Source organism: Electrona antarctica (genome assembly GCF_951216825.1).
Source record: "Electrona antarctica genome assembly, chromosome: 9".
NCBI classification, from domain to species: Eukaryota; Metazoa; Chordata; class Actinopteri; order Myctophiformes; family Myctophidae; genus Electrona; species Electrona antarctica.
Genome location: NC_136790.1, coordinates 7,196,519 through 7,217,726, shown reverse-complemented (window position 1 = coordinate 7,217,726; position 21,208 = coordinate 7,196,519). Strand labels below are relative to the sequence as shown.

Genomic DNA, 21,208 nt, shown 5'->3' with positions numbered 1-21,208 from the left:
ATCAGAGGCAGAATAAATAATGGACCTTGATATGAAACTGCTGTAGGTGATGGATTCCTAGGGATCGCTTGTTTTACACCGCCAGGTACTACTGTACTAGTAATAGCTATCACGTTCTAATACAGACAGAAAACCCATTCTGATAGCCACCTCGCTAGCTGGACTAGTCAATCATGCTGCCGCCACTATTTTTCCAACAACCACGGACTACTTGTCTGGCCAAAAACGAATATGTGGCTGGTTAAAGCTGATACGTGGCTGGTTAAAACTGATATGATACTGCGATGATAATTTGCCAAGTCAATCATTTGATCCACACTACGCACCTGGGTTAGGGTTAGAGTTAGGGTTAGATTTAGTGTTAGGAGGCATATAACCACTTGCGTGCGGTCAAAATGAACACAGCAGAGCGTCCACTGACAACCAATCACAAGCCAAGTTTGGAAATCGTCTCCTATGGACACAATAATCGCTCTCCCTCTAGGCAGTTTTATTATAGCATAACATAACCAGGACGTTAACATAGTGTCGCTTTGATAACACATGACTTACGTTACATTTCAAATGATGCGTGGAATGTGTATGTGCGTGTGTACATGTGACCCTCACTGTTGCTGCGTATGTTTTAATGTTAGTCTCGTGCGTTAAGTGTCAACGTTTAGAATGTTTAATGTGAGTCTGCTGAATGCGTTTAATGCATCATGCTTTATCTAACTAAGTCTGGTGATTTAAAGACGAACGAATGAATGAATGAATGGCTGGCGGCGTGCTGTGCTCATTGGACACGCTAATCACACGTGTAAAAAGGAGTACATTGTTTGGCCGGGGCTTGTGCTATATGCATATATGTGGTACTTATACATGTAATCGAATTCCGCCGGCAAATTGAATTGACGGTAGAATCACGGTAGTGTCTCACAGCCAGGTTTTTGGCTTGGTTTTATGTCCTTCTCATGCACGTTAACGATTCCTTAGCAGAGGTCAGCTGGTGTCTCAGAGGATGGTGTTGCCACCTCGTAATGCAGCACTTCTCAAATCTTTTCAAGTCAAGGACCCCCGCAAATTGATAAGCATTTGGCGTGTGGTGCGGTGTGGTGCAGGTACGCCCCCATCGAAGAGTTAATATCGTCCGTTAAAGATGTCCGATTATAACAGCCCCCACATTTTTGTCGGGAGTCAGATAACTTACGAAATAGATTGAACCAATATTTGCTTGGACCAGCTGAGTGCAAGTAGGGTGTGTGTGTGTGCGTGCGTGCGTGCGTGCGTGCGTGCGTGCGTGCGTGCGTGCGTGCGTGCGTGCATGCATGCATCAGTGACCCAGGACTCTGTGGTTGTGTGGTTCTGTACCTCTCATAATGAACTAACTCTGTGGTTGTGTTCTTTAGGTTCATTATTTGCACAGGATTACCTGTCAGACCTGTGTGTGTGTGTGTCTGACCCAGGACTCTGTGGTTAATTGTGTTCTTTAGGTTCCTGGACTACCTCTCAGACCTGTGTGTTTCCATGAACAAGTCCATCCCTGTGACCCAGGAGCTGATCTGTAACGCTGTGCTGGACCCAGCCAACGGAGACATCCTCATAGAGACCAAGTGAGTCACTTGTACCTGTAATACCTAGAATATCTAGTTCTAGATGTTAACCACAGCATCTACATTATTTCTGTAATGTCCACATTTTAAACACAGAATGTGTCATTTTAACCTAATCGCCCGGTATCGCCCAAAAAGATTAATTATTTTTATCTTTTCGGGCGACGTTCCTCCGCCCACTTATCGACTATCGGCCATTCGCCTGCTATCGCCGGTAGTCGCTGGGTCCCATAGACAAATAATGCACTTCCGGAAAATTCGTCTGGCTGTCGCCCGCTGTTAAAACATACTGTTAGGGTTAGTTTATTTAGGTAATGTTGGGTGTTGTCCCCCCTGCCCCCACCAGGCTGGTGCTGTCCCGGTTCGAGGTGGAGGGCGCGTCCCTCGGGGAGAACTCGGTGGAGTCGGAGGAGGACGAGGAGGAGGTGTGGCTCTTCTGGAAGGACCGCCAGAAGGAGGTCCGCAGTAAGAGCATACGAGAGCTGGCCCAGGACGCCAAGGACCTGGGCCAATCAGAGGACCAGGAGGTCATCAGCTACTACAGGTAATAAACCCCGCCCACAAGGACCTGGGCCAATCAGAGGACCACGAGGTCATCAGCTACTACGGGTAATAAACCCCGCCCACAAGGACCTGGGCCAATCAGAGGACCAGGAGGTCATCAGCTACTACAGGTAATAAACCCCGCCCACAAGGACCTGGGCCAATCAGAGGACCAGGAGGTAATCAGCTACTACAGGTAAACCCCGCCCACAAGGACCTATAGGCCAATCAGAGGACCAGGAGGTCATCAGCTACTACAGGTAATAAACCCCGCCCACAAGGACCTGGGCCAATCAGAGGACCAGGAGGTCATCAGCTACTACAGGTAATAAACCCCGCCCACAAGGACCTGGGCCAATCAGAGGACCAGGAGGTCATCAGCTACTACAGGTAAACCCCGCCCACAATGACCTATAGGCCAATCAGAGGACCAGGAGGTCATCAGCTACTACAGGTAATAAACCCCGCCCACAAGGACCTGGGCCAATCAGAGGACCAGGAGGTTATCAGCTACTACAGGTAAACCCCGCCCACAAGGACCTGGGCCAATCAGAGGACCAGGAGGTCATCAGCTACTACAGGTAAACCCCGCCCACAAAGACCTGGGCCAATCAGAGGACCAGGAGGTCATCAGCTACTACAGGTAAACCCCGCCCACAAGGACCTGGGCCAATCAGAGGACCAGGAGGTCATCAGCTACTACAGGTAAACCATAGACATAGAAAGGTAGACGCCTCCTTTGGCTCTGGGTCATGTTTCTCTCTTGCAGGCAAGATGGAGGCAACATGGAGGTGAGCTTTCCCGAGATTCCTTGGGAAGCATAGCGAAAGCTCCCTTGGATCGAATAATTTGATAAGTCCCGGAAAAGACGCGCTGTGATTGGCCAGTAGTCACTTGAGTGACAGCCACGCAGAGTGCCTTCTGCACTTGCGCTTTACATCCGCCTTCGTTGGAGACACCTGTGTGCAGTCCAGTACGAGTTGATCCACTCATTATTGGCCCTAAAGGGGCAATGCTACACGTTCTGTTTAAACACATAACCTATATATGCACGGCATGGCGACGTGGTGACGCAACCGTAGGTTTCTGTAGCAACATGACGTGTCATCGTGTCATCCACATAATTGGTGACGCCCCTACGCTTGCCGACAGTGACCAGTCGCTGACCAGATGGGTTGAACTGTGTTCAGAGGATATGACCAGGCAGAGACCAAACATTCAGACAGTGTTCAGACAGCAAGCAGTAGCCGGTTGATAATGATAATATCACGGTATTCGATATATTTCCATATTCAGAAGAGATTTCATCAATGATATATCAGTATCTGTAACTGAAAATGAAAAAAATAACCATAAAAGGCAAAAATCTGGAATTGTGTTTTTATTCCAGAATCTTACAACATTTTTTGTGTCACAAACTGGCCAATAAGTACATGAATCTTGCCTCCTCCAAACACTGTCCACAACTTTGCAAACTGTCCACAACAATGGGTAGCACTAACTAATCTATATCACAATATACCGTGAGGCCGATATATCGAGAGAGGACGTACCGCAATATCCATATATTGGCACAACCCTAGTAACCGGACAGGGCCGTGTTTAGCTGCTCACCGGTTCAGAGGGTGACCATTTAACGGACAGGGCCGTGTGGTTTCACCGGTTCGGGGACCAGTAACCGGACAGCACTCATATACCGCTTGTGGTGCATGTCATTCTATAAATGACGCCGAACGTTTGAGAGATGACAACATGAGCAACGAGGAAGAGGACGAGACGCGATTCCACTCCGACCAGGAAGAGGGCGAGAAGCTTTTCTACACCGACGAGGAAGAGGATGATTGGAACATGTACTCCAAAGAGGGAGAGGGTGATGCAAACTTATACTCCAAAGAGGGGGAGGGCGATGCGAACTTATACTCCAAAGAGGGAGAGGGTGATGCAAACTTATACTCCAAAGAGGGGGAGGGCGATGCGAACTTATACTCCAAAGAGGGGGAGGGCGATGCGAACTTATACTCCAAAGAGGGAGAGGGTGATTCGAACTTATACTCCAAAGAGGGAGAGGGTGATGCAAACTTATACTCAAACGAGGAAGAGGATGATTGGAACTTATTCTCCAAAGAGGGAGAGGGCGATGCAAACTTATACTCCAAAGAGGGCGATTTGAGCATCTACTCCAAAGAGGGAGAAGGCGATGCAAACTTATACTCCAAAGAGGAAGAGGGCGAGAGGCTGTTCGACTGGAGTGATTGGAGTTTCCACACCGATGAGGAAGAGGACGAGAAGCGATTCTACTCCCACGAGGAAGAGGAGGACGACGAGACTGGCTCCTACTCCAAAGAGGAAGAGGAGGGCGATTCGAGATTCTACACCAGCGAGGAGGAGACCCGCTTCTACTCGGCAGAGGAGGAGGCGAGCTTCTATGCCAACGCCGAGGCGTACTGGCAGAACGTGCGTCCCACCGTGGACGGCATGCTGGGCGAGTACGGCAGCATCCACGACATTGACCTGGCGGCGTCGCACGCCTTCCTGCGGCCGTTCCTCGGTGGCGAGCAGGAGGAGGGGGACAAGGCATGCACGGGCCTCGCCCTGGACTGTGGCGCGGGCATCGGCCGTGTCACCAAGGGCCTGCTTCTGCCGCTGTTCGATGTCGTCGACATGGTGGACTCGTCGCGGGCCTTCCTGGACGAGGCCACCTCCTACCTGGGCGGTGGCGCCGAGCGCGTCGGCGAATACTTCTGCTGCGGCCTGCAGGACTTTGTGCCGGAGGGAGGCCGCTACGACCTCATCTGGATTCAGTGGGTCGTAGGTCACCTGACGGACGAGCACCTGGTGGGGTTCCTGGCTCGCTGCGGCGCCGCCCTGCGGCCCGGTGGCCTGGTGGTGGTGAAGGACAACGTGGCGCACCGCGGCGACGGGGCTGTGTGGGATGAGGAGGACAGCAGCGTGTGCCGCGAGCTCAGCGTGCTGCGGAAGCTGGTCCTCCGAGCCGGGCTGAGAGTCGTCGCACAGGAGAGGCAGAGGGACTTCCCCGCCGAGATATACCAGGTGCACATGCTGGCCCTCAGGTAGAGATATACCAGGTGAACATGCTGGCCCTCAGGTAGAGATCTACTAGAGATATACCAGGTGCACATGCTGGCCCTCAGGTAGAGATCTACTAGAGATATACCAGGTGCACATGCTGGCCCTCAGGTAGAGATATACCAGGTGCACATGCTGGCCCTCAGGTAGAGATCTACTAGAGATATACCAGCTGCACATGCTGGCCCTCAGGTAGAGATATACCAGGTGAACATGCTGGCCCTCAGGTAGAGATCTACTAGAGATATACCAGGTGCACATGCTGGCCCTCAGGTAGAGATCTACTAGAGATATACCAGGTGCACATGCTGGCCCTCAGGTAGAGATATACCAGGTTCACATGCTGGCCCTCAGGTAGAGATCTACTAGAGATATACCAGCTGCACATGCTGGCCCTCAGGTAGAGATATACCAGGTGAACATGCTGGCCCTCAGGTAGAGATCTACTAGAGATATACCAGGTGCACATGCTGGCCCTCAGGTAGAGATATACCAGGTTCACATGCTGGCCTTCAGGTAGAGATCTACTAGAGATACCAGGTTCACATGCTGGCCCTCAGGTAGAGATCTACTAGAGATATACCAGGTGCACATGCTGGCCCTCAGGTAGAGATCTACTAGAGATATACCAGGTGCACATGCTGGCCCTCAGGTAGAGATCTACTAGAGATATACCAGGTGCACATGCTGGCCCTCATTTTTCGACCAATTACAACGCTTGTTTCATTAAAGGAGAATGAAAACAGATTGCGAAGCGTTCCATTTCCTGGGGCGGTTCTTCCGTTTAGTCGCTCAACCGACTATAGGTTGTCTCGCCCAGCGTGCAGATACGGAGAGAACGTGAAAGACGCTGCACCTTATGCATTGTAGTTTGTTTTAACTTCTTGTTTCCAATGTCTGCTTAGATTTAATAGCTTGCTACGTTAGTTTATTTTTTGGAAAAGGCTTTGTTTTAGTCGAGTTCTGATGTTTTATTTATTTCATTAGTTAATTTATGTTTTAATCTATTTTTTTACAGTCTATGGTTTTAATATGGATTAGTCGGGGATCAGATTCAACAAACCATGCCCGAATTGCAGGTCTGCAAGCCCTTTGCATTTTATATTTATTATTTATTTTATTTTAGCAATTCATGAACATTTTTGACAGGGGCTAAAAACCAAGGGCATTCTCTCTAACATTTTAGTTTACACAAAAGAGTTTCAGTTAGTTATATTGTTGAGGGGCACTAGCCCAGTTTCAGTTAGTTATATTGTTGAGGGGCACTAGCCCAGCTTTAGTTATATTGTTGAGGGGCACTAGCCCAGCTTTGTGTGTTATATTGTTGAGGGGCACTAGCCCAGCTTTAGTTATATTGTTGAGGGGCACTAGCCCAGCTTTGTGTGTTATATTGTTGAGGGGCACTAGCCCAGCTTTAGTTATATTGTTGAGGGGCACTAGCCCAGCTTTGTGTGTTATATTGTTGAGGGGCACTAGCCCAGCTTTGTGTGTCTGTATGGACCACGGAATGTGATGATGTATGATGATAAGAGCGCCCCTCACTTCACATGCTTTTTTGTAAATCCTCATTTTTTGAGTGGTGCAAACCACTCCAACAACCAGCTTTGTCTGTACCCGTGTACCTGTACGTGTACCTGTGTACCTTCACGTGGTACCCAAAGAAATGAGCATGGTTACTATGGTCACTGACATTACGTCAGACCACAGCTGATCAGGCTATATAAGACCTTGCACCACTCAGTTCACACGGGTGTGATTTTTTACTTCAGTTAATAGAATTTATGCCAACCTCGAGAAATCTTGTGTTTAGCTATTATTAAACCCTCCTTTGCTAAAACACGAGAACACGAGAAAGAATTAATAATATATTTTTACCGTATTTCAACGTCGCTAGGCAACACTTGTTTCCATGGTGTGACGTCATCGAAATCCGAAAACTCTGTGCACGTCACACGCTCGCGGATGCGATCTTTAGCGACTTTAGGGCTCTGATTGAGGTAAAGGACGATGTTAGGAGCTCAATAAAACATTAATCCGACATCCCGGTTATCATATTAGCGTTTCTATCGCTACAGTAGATTACTGTCCCCACTCTGACTCAAATGGCCCATTACTACTTCACAGCGCCTTCTTTGTGCCTTTTTCGTGCATTCTGTTGGCACCAGCTCCAGATCGCCGTCTATGGTGACGGGATGTAATGTGTTAACTGAAATGTTATGGTTGTTTGTTTGTTTTTTTGGAGGAGCGTTAGCCCCTCCAATGCATGGCTTTTGAAGATTACATCATGTGGCAGCCAAGTCTATGGACTTTTAGGGCAGTATTATGCGTGTCTTAAGTACCAGGTCTTATTACTTAACTTAAGACCTGGAGGCGTGATCAATGCCATTTGGCTATTCTGAGTGGCCAAACAGCATTGACCACGCCTCCAGGTCTTAAGTTAAGTAATAAGACCTGGTACTTAAGACACGCATAATATGGCCCTTAATGTTTGTTTAGAGGACTTATGACATAATACGTTTTACATCCAAGTCTATGGATTTGTTTAGGACACTAAATGAAAACGCAAGACGTCATGCGGCCGATATAAATACCAGCCAGGGACTCACTTCAGAGTCACTACAGTGGGCCAGTCCCTCACTTCACATAAGTGTGATTTATTGTCTAATAATAACTAGAAAGATGCAATCCTGGGTAATTAGCCCTTCACTAAATCCCACCCCAAAAAGCCATTGTCCAATGCCAATCCAAATTGTTTAGCAACGGTTGCTATGCAGGTCAAGCTTTCTTCGTTGCTAACGTGCCTATTGGACAAGGATGGGTTGGGGAGGGACTTAGTGAAGGGCTAATTGCAAGTGTGGTCGCCTATCTCTATTGGAATATTGTCCAATCAGAAGAGGGCATTTCCTACATGTGTACATAGCCATAGAGTAAGACAGAGTTACGAAAACTCTGTTCACTTCATGGGGCCAGTCCAATGGCGGCTCTCCTACATAGACTTCTATTGACAATGGGGACAACAAATAGGGACAAGTCCTGGACCGGAAGTAGGCAGAAATGCATTGGACCCAGGCAACAGCCCAGCTTTAATGATCTTAAATCCCTTTATTTTAGATTGTTTTGTAGTAATTGTACAAAATAAACATTACAGAGACTTTAGTTGTCACTGTACAATACTTTAAAACAGTTGGCATGTTGCACACATGCCTAAAATTGCTCTTATTTGTGCCGCCCTCGTTGAAAACAATGTATTTCAAACTCCAGCTTGTCCCTCTCCAGGCTGCATGAACAGCGCTCGAGCGCTCGGTTTCTGCCCCCTCAATATCGCAACTCTTCTGTTAGATGGCTCTGCATTTGTATAGGTAGGGTGTGTAATCGTCGACCAACCAGAGGAGAGAACAAAAAGGCCAATAACAATAGTATGTTTGCCTGTCGTCAAGGCAACCACACCAAAAAAGAAAATACTGTTGCTGAAGAAACAGAGTGGGCTTGAGTAGCTTCTATTGGTTCTACCGAGTGAAGAGTAAGACCCGCCCTTGCTGCGGTTGCAGCCAATAGAGCGTTGCAGTCCCGCCCCCTTTCAGAACGATGAGGGCACCAGGAAATGATTCCCCATTCATTTTCCCATAGACATTTCAAAAATAATTTATTTAAAGACCTGGCTTATTAAAAGCCTCGAAAAAAGCTAAAAGCCGAGTTGACAAATCATGACAATAAACACATATTTTTGGGCCGGACAAATAATCTTTTCACTGCGGGACTGCAACGCTCTATATCGATAATTTCCGGTTTCTTTTTGGGATCTGGAAGTTCAAACTGGCAGCCTTTCCAACAGTTAGCATTAAGGTACTGCTCAGTATCAGCCCTCAGAGGACGGAGGCGCAGTTTCCTTTATCCATGATCGATGTCTGCTGTGTCTGACCAGTATGTCAACTGACTATAACTGTCTGTTCTCCTATTGGCTGACTGTAACTGTTCTCCTATTGGCTGACTGTGGATGTCTGTTCTACTGGCTGACTGACTGACTGTTCTCCTATAGAGCACTGGCAGTGTTTATGTCCTTTGTACAAGGACTTCTTGTGGACATATACATATTTCAAATGTGTGTTGCCAGGATGTGTCTGGACCAACAGTGTCTCTCTGTGTGTGTATGTGTGTGCGTGTAGGTATCAGCTCAACCTGTTTGCCAGGATGTGTCTGGACAGACAGTATCTGGCCATCAACAAGATCTCAGGCCAGCTGGACGTGGATCTGATCCTGCGCTGCATGTCAGACGAGGACCTTCCCTACGACCTGCGAGCGTCCTTCTGCCGCATGATGCTGCACATGCACGTGGACCGAGACCCCCAGGAGCAGGTATTAAACATGGTGCCAAAAAACGCTGGTTTCACTTCGATTCAAAGCGCAGCAGAGTGCAGATCACCGCAGGTGTGAATGCAATCGCAGGGAGTGAATGTGCCATTGTGGGATGAACAAGTTGGTATTTGGCACACGAGAAGGAAGGAGAAGGCATTATTACGCAGCAACGCGTAAAGATGTCCCGTGGACACACGTGGTCTAATGAAGAGATAAGCCCTTATTGCAATATGGCCAGACCATCATAGGCTTATGCTGAAGGTTACACACACGAACAATGCAGTGTACAGGATATATAGCAAGAGAATGGAGGCGATCATTGCACATTTGCCCAATGTTGCAGGTTGCATAAAGAATTTGCACTCATAGTACAGACCTGGACCGGAAATCCTGACGGGCGGCTCCGCTGATCTGGAGTCAGATAAAAGTGGTATGTGTGTAGACAGTAGTAGGCTACTCCTATTAACCTACCAGGTTTATTTAATGTGTAGGCTTTAGTAGGCTAGCCGCTACTTTATAAAACAAGTTGGTAAAGTTGTAGACATCCGTTATTGCGCACGCACGCACGCACGCACGCACGCACGCACGCACGCACGCACGCACGCACGCACGCACGCACGCACACACACACACACACACACACACACACACACACACACACACACACACACATCCAGTCCCCGGCGATACACACTGCAACCACGTTACCGTCACTTTACGTCCTAAAGTCCTAACTATTACTCAAAGTACATATGTTTTTAACACAAATATTTCACTGTGTAGTTTATGAATTGAACACATTGATAAAGTTCTCTGCTGCGTTTCCAGTTGCTGCGGATGACAGCGCAGTGTGAAGGCAAACGCAGACAATTAAATATGCAGAAATGATGCAAATTCTCCGCCCATTCGCATCGAGTCTACCAAATTAGAGGTGTGTATTACATAAGTTGAGCCTTTGCATACACCTGCAAGGTCGTCGAGGATAGGGCAAGTGCTATGGGCTAAAATGGAGGTATTCTGATGCTGCACATAGACCCCAGACCCTCAGAAACAGGTATTATTAGACCCAACAGAAAACATGTGTTCAGCCAAATGGCACAGATTATGCAGGGGTCAATTTATTTCAAATAATGGGTGCATGATGACGCAAACCTTCCGCATATTTCACATTAAAATAATGTCCGCATATTTTGTAACTTTACGCATATTGCTATATCACCTCATGAAATCACATACAAATCCAGCATATTTCATCGCAAAATCAAGGCTTTCTGCCTGTGTTTTTCTGGAAGGTCTGTATTATGATGCTGTACATGTAGACCCCATGAAAGTGAAGATGCCAAAAGTGATTGGCCGGAATGACATTTGTGATGATTTGATTGGTATTGATGTATCGATTTTACCTTATTTTGTTTATGAATCGTTGAAAATAAAAAAAATCTTTTCACCACCCACTACAGGTCACTCCTGTCAAGTACGCCCGCCTCTGGTCCGAGATCCCCTCGGAGATCGCCATCGACGAGTGAGTAGTAGAGCTGTCAACCTTGATTGATTGATTGAATACAGCAGTGGTGGTCAACCCTTTTTAGATCAAGGACTAAAGGTCCATTATTTATTCTGCATTTGAGTGGTACCATACAGTAGTGATGTGGTACCATACAGTAATGATGTGGTACCATACAGTAATGATGTGGTACCATACAGTAGTGATGTGGTACCATACAGTAATGATGTGGTACCATACAGTAATGATGTGGTACCATACAGTAATGCTGGAAATTGGTTTAATTCTGCGTGGCCGGAGGTTGATCAATTAGTGTCATATGAAGGTCATCTGTGCCAAATTCCATGCTTGTATTGTATCACCAACTGTGGATTAATCATAAGCAGATGTACATATTCATGCAGGCCATATTGGAAAATATGCCGCCATATTGGAACCTAATGTTATTGTGTACCTTACTTGGTAGAAATACATCCAGAACATATTCTCTTATATCAAAACGACGGGGGAACATTTACAGTACCAGCAACTTTGTATTATTATGTGACGTGTTGTTCATGAAACGTCTTCCCTTCATGTCTGCGTTGTCATTTTTCTTCTTTTCTTTTTTTAGCTACGACAACGACGGGACGTCCAAGGACGAGATCAAGGAGCGTTTCTGTCTGACCATGGAGTTTGTGGAGAACTACCTGAGAGACGTGGTCTGTCAGAGCTTCCCCTTCGCCGACAAGGAGAAGAACAAGCTCACCTTCGAGGTTAGGATGGATGGATGGATGGATGGATGGATGGATGGATGGATGGACGGACGGATGGGTGGGTGGATGGATGGATGGATGGATGGATGGGTGGGTGGGTGGGTGGGTGGATGGATGGATGGATGGATGGATGGGTGGGTGGGTGGGTGGATGGGTGGATGGGAACCTCATATCTACTGTGATGTTGTGGTTCTACGTGGTCAACCTGACCAGATGAACCTCATATCTACTGTGATGTTGTGGTTCTACGTGGTCAACCTGACCAGATGAACCTCATATCTACTGTGATGTTGTGGTTCTACGTGGTCAACCTGACCTGATGAACCTCATATCTACTGTGTTCTTGTGGTTCTCAGGTGGTCAACCTGGCCAGGAACCTGATCTACTTTGGCTTCTACAACTTCAGTGACCTGCTGAGGCTGACCAAGATCCTGCTGGCCATCTTGGACTGTGTGCACGTCAGCACCGTGTTCCCCTTCAACAAGATGGAGAAGGACGACGGCAAAGGTACTGTACGTTACTGTACGACGTTATACTGCACTGTTATACTGTCCTTCAACACACTGGAGAAGGACATTATACTGTCCTTCAACACACTGGAGGAGGACATTATACTGTCCTTCAACACACTGGAGGAGGACATTATACTGTCCTTCAACACACTGGAGAAGGACATTATACTGTCCTTCAACACACTGGAGGAGGACATTATACTGTCCTTCAACACACTGGAGGAGGACATTATACTGTCCTTCAACACACTGGAGAAGGACATTATACTGTCCTTCAACACACTGGAGGAGGACATTATACTGTCCTTCAACACACTGGAGGAGGACATTATACTGTCCTTCAACACACTGGAGGAGGACATTATACTGTCCTTCAACACACTGGAGGAGGACATTATACTGTCCTTCAACACACTGGAGGAGGACATTATACTGTCCTTCAACACACTGGAGGAGGACATTATACTGTCCTTCAACACACTGGAGGAGGACATTATACTGTCCTTCAACACACTGGAGGAGGACATTATACTGTCCTTCAACACACTGGAGAAGGACATTATACTGTCCTTCAACACACTGGAGAAGGACATTATACTGTCCTTCAACACACTGGAGGAGGACATTATACTGTCCTTCAACACACTGGAGGAGGACATTATACTGTCCTTCAACACACTGGAGAAGGACATTATACTGTCCTTCAACACACTGGAGGAGGACATTATACTGTCCTTCAACACACTGGAGGAGGACATTATACTGTCCTTCAACACACTGGAGAAGGACATTATACTGTCCTTCAACACACTGGAGGAGGACATTATACTGTCCTTCAACACACTGGAGGAGGACATTATACTGTCCTTCAACACACTGGAGAAGGACATTATACTGTCCTTCAACACACTGGAGGAGGACATTATACTGTCCTTCAACACACTGGAGGAGGACATTATACTGTCCTTCAACACACTGGAGGAGGACATTATACTGTCCTTCAACACACTGGAGGAGGACATTATACTGTCCTTCAACACACTGGAGGAGGACATTGAACTGTCCTTCAACACACTGGAGGAGGACATTATACTGTCCTTCAACACACTGGAGGAGGACATTATACTGTCCTTCAACACACTGGAGGAGGACATTATACTGTCCTTCAACACACTGGAGGAGGACATTATACTGTCCTTCAACACACTGGAGGAGGACATTATACTGTCCTTCAACACACTGGAGAAGGACATTATACTGTCCTTCAACACACTGGAGGAGGACATTATACTGTCCTTCAACACACTGGAGGAGGACATTATACTGTCCTTCAACACACTGGAGAAGGACATTATACTGTCCTTCAACACACTGGAGGAGGACATTATACTGTCCTTCAACACACTGGAGAAGGACATTATACTGTCCTTCAACACACTGGAGGAGGACACTATACTGTCCTTCAACACACTGGAGGAGGACACTATACTGTCCTTCAACACACTGGAGGAGGACATTATACTGTCCTTCAACACACTGGAGAAGGACGTTATACTGTCCTTCAACACACTGGAGGAGGACATTATACTGTCCTTCAACACACTGGAGAAGGACATTATACTGTCCTTCAACACACTGGAGGAGGACATTATACTGTCCTTCAACACACTGGAGGAGGACATTATACTGTCCTTCAACACACTGGAGAAGGACATTATACTGTCCTTCAACACACTGGAGAAGGACATTATACTGTCCTTCAACACACTGGAGGAGGACATTATACTGTCCTTCAACACACTGGAGGAGGACATTATACTGTCCTTCAACACACTGGAGGAGGACATTATACTGTCCTTCAACACACTGGAGAAGGACATTATACTGTCCTTCAACACACTGGAGAAGGACATTATACTGTCCTTCAACACACTGGAGGAGGACATTATACTGTCCTTCAACACACTGGAGAAGGACATTGAACTGTCCTTCAACACACTGGAGGAGGACATTATACTGTCCTTCAACACACTGGAGGAGGACATTATACTGTCCTTCAACACACTGGAGGAGGACATTATACTGTCCTTCAACACACTGGAGGAGGACATTATACTGTTGTCATAACCCGGCCCGTTGGGCCATGACAAATGGAGGAGGACGCAGTAACAGTGTTCAAATAACAATACTTTATTCACAAAAAGGGTAACTAATAATATAAAGGTCAAATAATGCTTACAGAATGTATGAGATGTGGAAGTCAGTGAGATCAGTGGTGTCAGTGTGGATGTGTGGATAGTATGGTGAATGGGTGTTGTAGTGTGCAAATCAAACAGGTAAGGGAAAGAAACAGAAGGGTGCTGTCATCTGGAGAGGGGACCGATAATGGCTGGCAAGCCCTCTTTTATAGGAGGTTCCAGGAGCACTGGCCAGGTGTTCCTAATACACCTAATGAGTCTGTAAGTGGGCCGACGCCCACATGATCTGTGAGAGAAACACACACACAGGGCAGTACCATACACACAGCATAGGCCCTGTAGGCCAGGCCAAGGGGCCGTGACACCCTCCCCCTTCAAAATGAGGGACCATAAGGGACCGAGTTGGTCTAAACCTTAACTTAACAACTAATTTAATCAAATAAATCAAGAAGAACATATAATGAAAATTTTAAAGTGAATTTAAATCCAACTTGCCGCCAAACTACTTTCGTTCCAACCAATCCTGTCCACAACCAGCACACCCGCTTCCCCCCCTCAGCAACCAAGATTTACCATGGATTCCTGGAGCATCTAAGAGGAGAGGAGCAGGAGGCAGGAGCAGACAGAAAAAGGAGGAGCAGACAGAAAAAGGAGGAGCAGAAGATGGGACAAGAGAAACACAAGTTATATTTTTGCCTCCAGTTTAAGGCACCATTACGTGAAATGAGTCTGGTTTAGTGACAGCATTTATTTTTCGAAAATCTGTGCAAAACCTGAAAGTGTTATCAGATTTCGGAACAAGGAGACAAGGCGACGCCCAGCTCGATGCAGACGGCTCAGCTATACTGTTTTCCAGCATGTATTTGATCTCGGCATCTAGATGCTTCCGTTTCTCAACATTTACTCTGTAAAATCTCTGCCGGATAGGGAGAGCACCTTCGACCTCAATGTCATGCTCAATCAGATGAGTTTGACCAGGGGTATCATTGAACAGGCATGGGAAAGCCCGGATAACCTCAGTCAAATCTGCTCTCTCTTTCCCAGGCAAATGATGTAACAAAGCATCCAGATTACCGAGTGTCTCAGAGTTTCTCAACCGACCTTGTAACAAGGCTGGGTCAACAGCAGGCAAACCGTCTTCTTCCTCCTCCTCAACCGAATGAGGAGAAGTGATCACCGACACTCTATTTGCTAAACACGCAGCATGAACGTCATCCACCTTAGACTGTACATCAGGCGAAGTGGACGCACGATCATGATACGGCTTTAACAAGTTAACATGACACAGTTGAGTGGATTTCCTCCGCAGAGGAGTGGAAATCGTATAGTTCAAGTCAGAAATTTTCTTGACTACAGTATAAGGACCTGAAAATTTGGCTTGGAATGGCGAGCCTATGATTGGCAACAATGCCAAAACACGATCGCCAGGGCTGAAAACCCTCAGCTCTGTGCGCCTGTCATAAAGTTTCTTCATCTTGCTTTGGGCACACTCCAACTTTTCTCTAGCTAGCTCTGCAGCTGCATAAAGTCGACGCCGGAAACCATTGACATAGCCTAGCAGGTTGCGAGGAGCTTCAACACCTTTCCACTGGTCACTCAAAATGGCTAAAGGCCCCCGTACAGTGTGGCCAAAAACCAAGTCATTTGGGCTAAACCCAGTGCTCTCCTGTGTAACCTCCCTGGCTGCAAGCATCAACCAAGGCAAACCTTCCTCCCAATCCCCCTCCATTTGTGCGCAATAGGCACGCAGCAATGACTTCAATGTCTGATGGAACCGCTCCAATGCACCTTGGCTCTGCGCATGATAAGCAGAGGCCAGACTGTGTTTGACATTAAGCTGCTTCAATACCTGTGAGAAGAGATGAGGTGAAATTGCTCCCCCTGTCACTCTGGATGACCTTGGGAATGCTGAACATAGAAATGAACTGTGACAAGGCCCTCACAACTGACCTAGCCGTAATGGTGCGTAATGGATATGCTGCAGGGTAACGAGTACTTTGACACATTGCAGTGAGAAGATATACTGCACCAGATTTAGAGCGAGGAAGTGGGCCCACACAGTCAATGATCAAATGCTCAAAGGGTTTACTGATAGCTGGAATTGGCAACAGAGGAGCAGGTTTGAGGATCTGATTTGGTTTACTTGTTAACTGGCATGTGTGGCAAGTCTTGACATGCGCCGCCACATCTCGCTTCAAACGCGGCCAGTAAAAATGCCTCAGCACCCGATCATAAGTTTTCCGGACACCAAGATGCCCTGACCCCTCATGTGCCAATTTCAAAACAGAGTCACGAAAGTTAGCTGGCAGCACAATTTGGAGAATTGGATCACCCACGAAACCCTCACCATGTGGGACCCACTTCCTTACCAGCAACCCATCCTGAAGGAAGTAGCCACGGGCACTGCTCTCTATCTCCGCATCAGTAACCACCTGATCCAGCAGACATTTGAGTGAGAGATCAGCCTGCTGCTCCACCCTCAGGTCATCCTGTGAGACTGACAAAGGAAAGTCAGCTAAGGAAAACATTGGTCCTGAAACTACATTTTTGTTCTTTCCTAAGGTACTTGCATTTTCATCAGACTGTGCACGCGCCATAGCGCGTGTCACTGCACAAGCTGTGAACACTTCAGGAAACTCAGTTTCATCTTCATCAGGTTGAATTCTTACCAATGGCACTGAATCCACTATTAAAGGTGGTGGTACATCCGCCCACACACGTGCCCCAGCCAAACCATTACCCAGGATGACATTTACCCCTGCCACAGGTAAAGCGGGACGCACTGCCACGCCTGTCAGACCCTGGAAGAAATCGGAATATAGCATGACGTTGTGAACAGGCACATGGAGGACAGTTAAACCCATCCCCAAAACAGGAATAGAGGACTCTGTAGCACTTTCTGCATTAAATGGCAACACTGATGCTTCAATAAATGTGTCAAAAGCTGCTGGGTCACGCAATATTGTTACTGGTACCTTGACATTGCTTCCTACCAGTGACACAAAACCCTCACTGACAAACGGCCTATAGGATGCATCAACCTCAAGAATTTGACATGACCCATTGACTTCCCTGACCTGTACCTCCCCCATGCTTAGTGCAGGCACAGCCATAGCCGCACCTTTTGCAGGGAAAGAGGTAGACTTAGATGTCTTCGCTTTTAGAGCGTAACAATCCATTTTCCAGTGCCCCTTCTTGTGACAGAAGTTGCATATTTTCTCCTCACGTGTGCCATACTCAGTCTTCGCCTCCAACACCGCCATGCCTGAACCACCAGGAGAGCCATGTGCGCCCTCACCACCATCATTACCAGCATGAGGCTGGCCAAAGGAGCGCCGATCTCCATGAGAGCGCTTGTGTGTCAGCACATACTCGTCTGCCAAAGCAGCCGCTTCGGCAGCAGTTTCAACTCTCCGGTCACTGATGTAGTTGGCAATGTGCTCAGGCAAGGTGTTCTTAAATTGCTCAAGGACTATCAGGTTACACAACCCATCATAATCCCCCACATCTAGTGCGGCGCACCAGCGAGCAAAATAGCATGACAAGTCACGTGCAAACTCTAGATGAGTCTTGTTGTCAGTTTTCCGCCATGTGCGGAAGCGTTTACGGTAGGCTTCTGGAACGAGTTCGAAAGCCTTTAGCACCGCTGACTTAACCTTGGAATAACTTTGACTGTCCGCAGGGCTAAGACAGGAATAGGCCTCCTGCGCCCTGCCTGTTAATACACATTGGAGCATTAACGTGCGGGCAGACTCTGGCCATTGACGAACCTCGGCTACTCGCTCAAACATGGAAAAGAAAGTCTCTGGGTCCTTTTCATTAAATTTGGGCACAAGGTGCAAATTGCTGAAAATGTCAAAATCATGGGCTTGAGAACCCAAGGCCGTTGGCCTACCACCGGACACCCCAACATGGTCAGCTGACAGTTTGCCTTCCCTTATTAACTCAAGTTTGCTTTTTTCCACCTCAATCCTAGACTGCTCTACCCGCAGCCTTTCAACCTGGATCTCTGACTCTGACTTCAGCCTCTGCTGCTCTGTCTGCAGAATAATCAACTCTTTCTGTTGCTCAAATGTGAGAAGCCGACTAGTGGGTAGGTTAGGCTGACTAACCACTACCTCAGGGGACTCCTCTAGGATCCCCAGGTCTATCAGATTGGCAATCAAAATTGATTTTATTTTAGTCTCCCTTATCCTTCTGTCATGAATCTCAATTTTGTAATAATCCGCCACTCTAAGCAGCTGGTCCTTACCCAAACTACTTAGAGTTGCATCACATGGAGTCTCAAAAAAAACTTCAGCTGTAGCCATTTTTCAAGGCAAAAAACTAGAAATGTGACAGTTTTTTTTTTTTTTTTTTTTACACACCACTCTACAAAGTAGCTTTTTTTTTTTTTTTAAATGAATTAATTTGTTTTTTAAATAGAAAACAAAATTCCCAATCGGAACAAACGTTCCCTCCCTGCCAATTTAGGACAGGTGAAACAGGTGCGCCTACAGGAGCGGTGTTCCCCCTACCTAAACTGCCTAACCAAAAACCAAACTACCATAACTTGCCCTAGTCTTCAGTGGGCCTCCCGAGTTCCCCTGCCAACACTGGGCATCTCAGGGGTACCACCCTATCCCAGCTTGTGTGGGACAGCAATCTATCAAACCCAAAAAAACACAAAGAAATCAAACAAACGAATCCCATATGGGGGAACGCCGCTGACCTACGTGGGTGGGGAACACCTCCCCTCAGATTGTCTAGACACACCTGCCCCACCTGCCCTAATTACCACAATAAGTGGCAACTAAATGACAGCACAAAACAAATTTTAAATAATTGTATTTAACAAAACAGATAAATCAATTACTCAAAAATGTTAACAAAACAAAATGTTAATTAAACAAATTGACCCTCAAATTAATCAAAACATGTTGTCATTCAAAACAACTTGTTAACCAAACATTTCTAAACAAATTGTAATTTAAACAAGGTGTTACCCAATTATCTAATTAGTCACTCAAACAAATTGTTATTCAAACACCACCATGCACCTCCTCAAAAATGCTGTGACTTAAGTTGCCAAAGTAGGCTTCAAACAGGAAATTTCTTTTACCTGCTCGTAGAGTCACAGCCAACCCGAGTTGCTTAAAGTGGCCGCGAGCCCCCAATTTGTCATAACCCGGCCCGTTGGGCCATGACAAATGGAGGAGGACGCAGTAACAGTGTTCAAATAACAATACTTTATTCACAAAAAGGGTAACTAATAATATAAAGGTCAAATAATGCTTACAGAATGTATGAGATGTGGAAGTCAGTGAGATCAGTGGTGTCAGTGTGGATGTGTGGATAGTATGGTGAATGGGTGTTGTAGTGTGCAAATCAAACAGGTAAGGGAAAGAAACAGAAGGGTGCTGTCATCTGGAGAGGGGACCGATAATGGCTGGCAAGCCCTCTTTTATAGGAGGTTCCAGGAGCACTGGCCAGGTGTTCCTAATACACCTAATGAGTCTGTAAGTGGGCCGACGCCCACATGATCTGTGAGAGAAACACACACACAGGGCAGTACCATACACACAGCATAGGCCCTGTAGGCCAGGCCAAGGGGCCGTGACACTGTCCTTCAACACACTGGAGGAGGACATTATACTGTCCTTCAACACACTGGAGAAGGACATTGAACTGTCCTTCAACACACTGGAGGAGGACATTATACTGTCCTTCAACACACTGGAGGAGGACATTATACTGTCCTTCAACACACTGGAGGAGGACATTATACTGTCCTTCAACACACTGGAGGAGGACATTATACTGTCCTTCAACACACTGGAGAAGGACATTATACTGTCCTTCAACACACTGGAGAAGGACATTATACTGTCCTTCAACACACTGGAGGAGGACATTATACTGTCCTTCAACACACTGGAGAAGGACATTATACTGTCCTTCAACACACTGGAGGAGGACATTATACTGTCCTTCAACACACTGGAGAAGGACATTATACTGTCCTTCAACACACTGGAGGAGGACATTATACTGTCCTTCAACACACTGGAGAAGGACATTATACTGTCCTTCAACACACTGGAGGAGGACATTATACTGTCCTTCAACACACTGGAGGAGGACATTATACTGTCCTTCAACACACTGGAGGAGGACATTATACTGTCCTTCAACACACTGGAGGAGGACATTATACTGTCCTTCAACACACTGGAGGAGGACATTATACTGTCCTTCAACAAGGAGGACAAGGATACGTTAAATACTGTCCTTGAACAAGATGGACGAGGACGAGTGTAAAGGTGTGTTAGAGGTTTACTTTTTGTGACTGATGCTGCGTTCACACGGGCAGATGCAAAAGATGCAAAGCTACATAGTGTATGTGTAGCTGATTTTGCAGCAGCTACAAACGTTGGATGCATCTTTGCATCTTCATGTCGCTGGCTTCCATTGGCAATGAATGGTAGACTGTATCTTTGCATCTGCCCGTGTGAACACAGCATTTTACTTTTACTATTGTGATATGTTCTTGCTGTTTTATTTACTTGTTATGTTGTCCATATTGTGACCTAGTAGTGTAGGTCTTAAAGGGATAGATTTTTTGAACTTAAGTTGTATTAAATACTTGCCATTAATATAGTGGTTGCAACTGTATTCATTGATT

General features: G+C 46.6%; 2 protein-coding genes across 2 annotated transcripts in view; both read left to right on the top strand.

Annotated features, from left to right (window-relative positions):
* Positions 1-21,208, top strand: part of LOC306929291 (inositol 1,4,5-trisphosphate-gated calcium channel ITPR1-like) — a 136,614-nt gene that overhangs the window by 42,714 nt on the left and 72,692 nt on the right. Inside the window, exons 18-23 of the mRNA XM_079509733.1 lie at positions 1,473-1,592; positions 1,939-2,136; positions 9,386-9,575; positions 11,036-11,097; positions 11,693-11,834; positions 12,191-12,341. Coding sequence (XP_079365859.1) covers positions 1,473-1,592; positions 1,939-2,136; positions 9,386-9,575; positions 11,036-11,097; positions 11,693-11,834; positions 12,191-12,341 — 863 coding nt within the window. The remainder of the gene's footprint in view (positions 1-1,472; positions 1,593-1,938; positions 2,137-9,385; positions 9,576-11,035; positions 11,098-11,692; positions 11,835-12,190; positions 12,342-21,208) is intronic.
* On the top strand, positions 3,888-5,210 carry LOC306929206 (uncharacterized protein; the record flags this gene model as incomplete). Its single annotated transcript, XM_079509647.1, has 1 exon — positions 3,888-5,210. One exon carries the CDS (start codon positions 3,888-3,890, stop codon positions 5,208-5,210), a length of 1,323 nt encoding a protein of 440 aa, XP_079365773.1.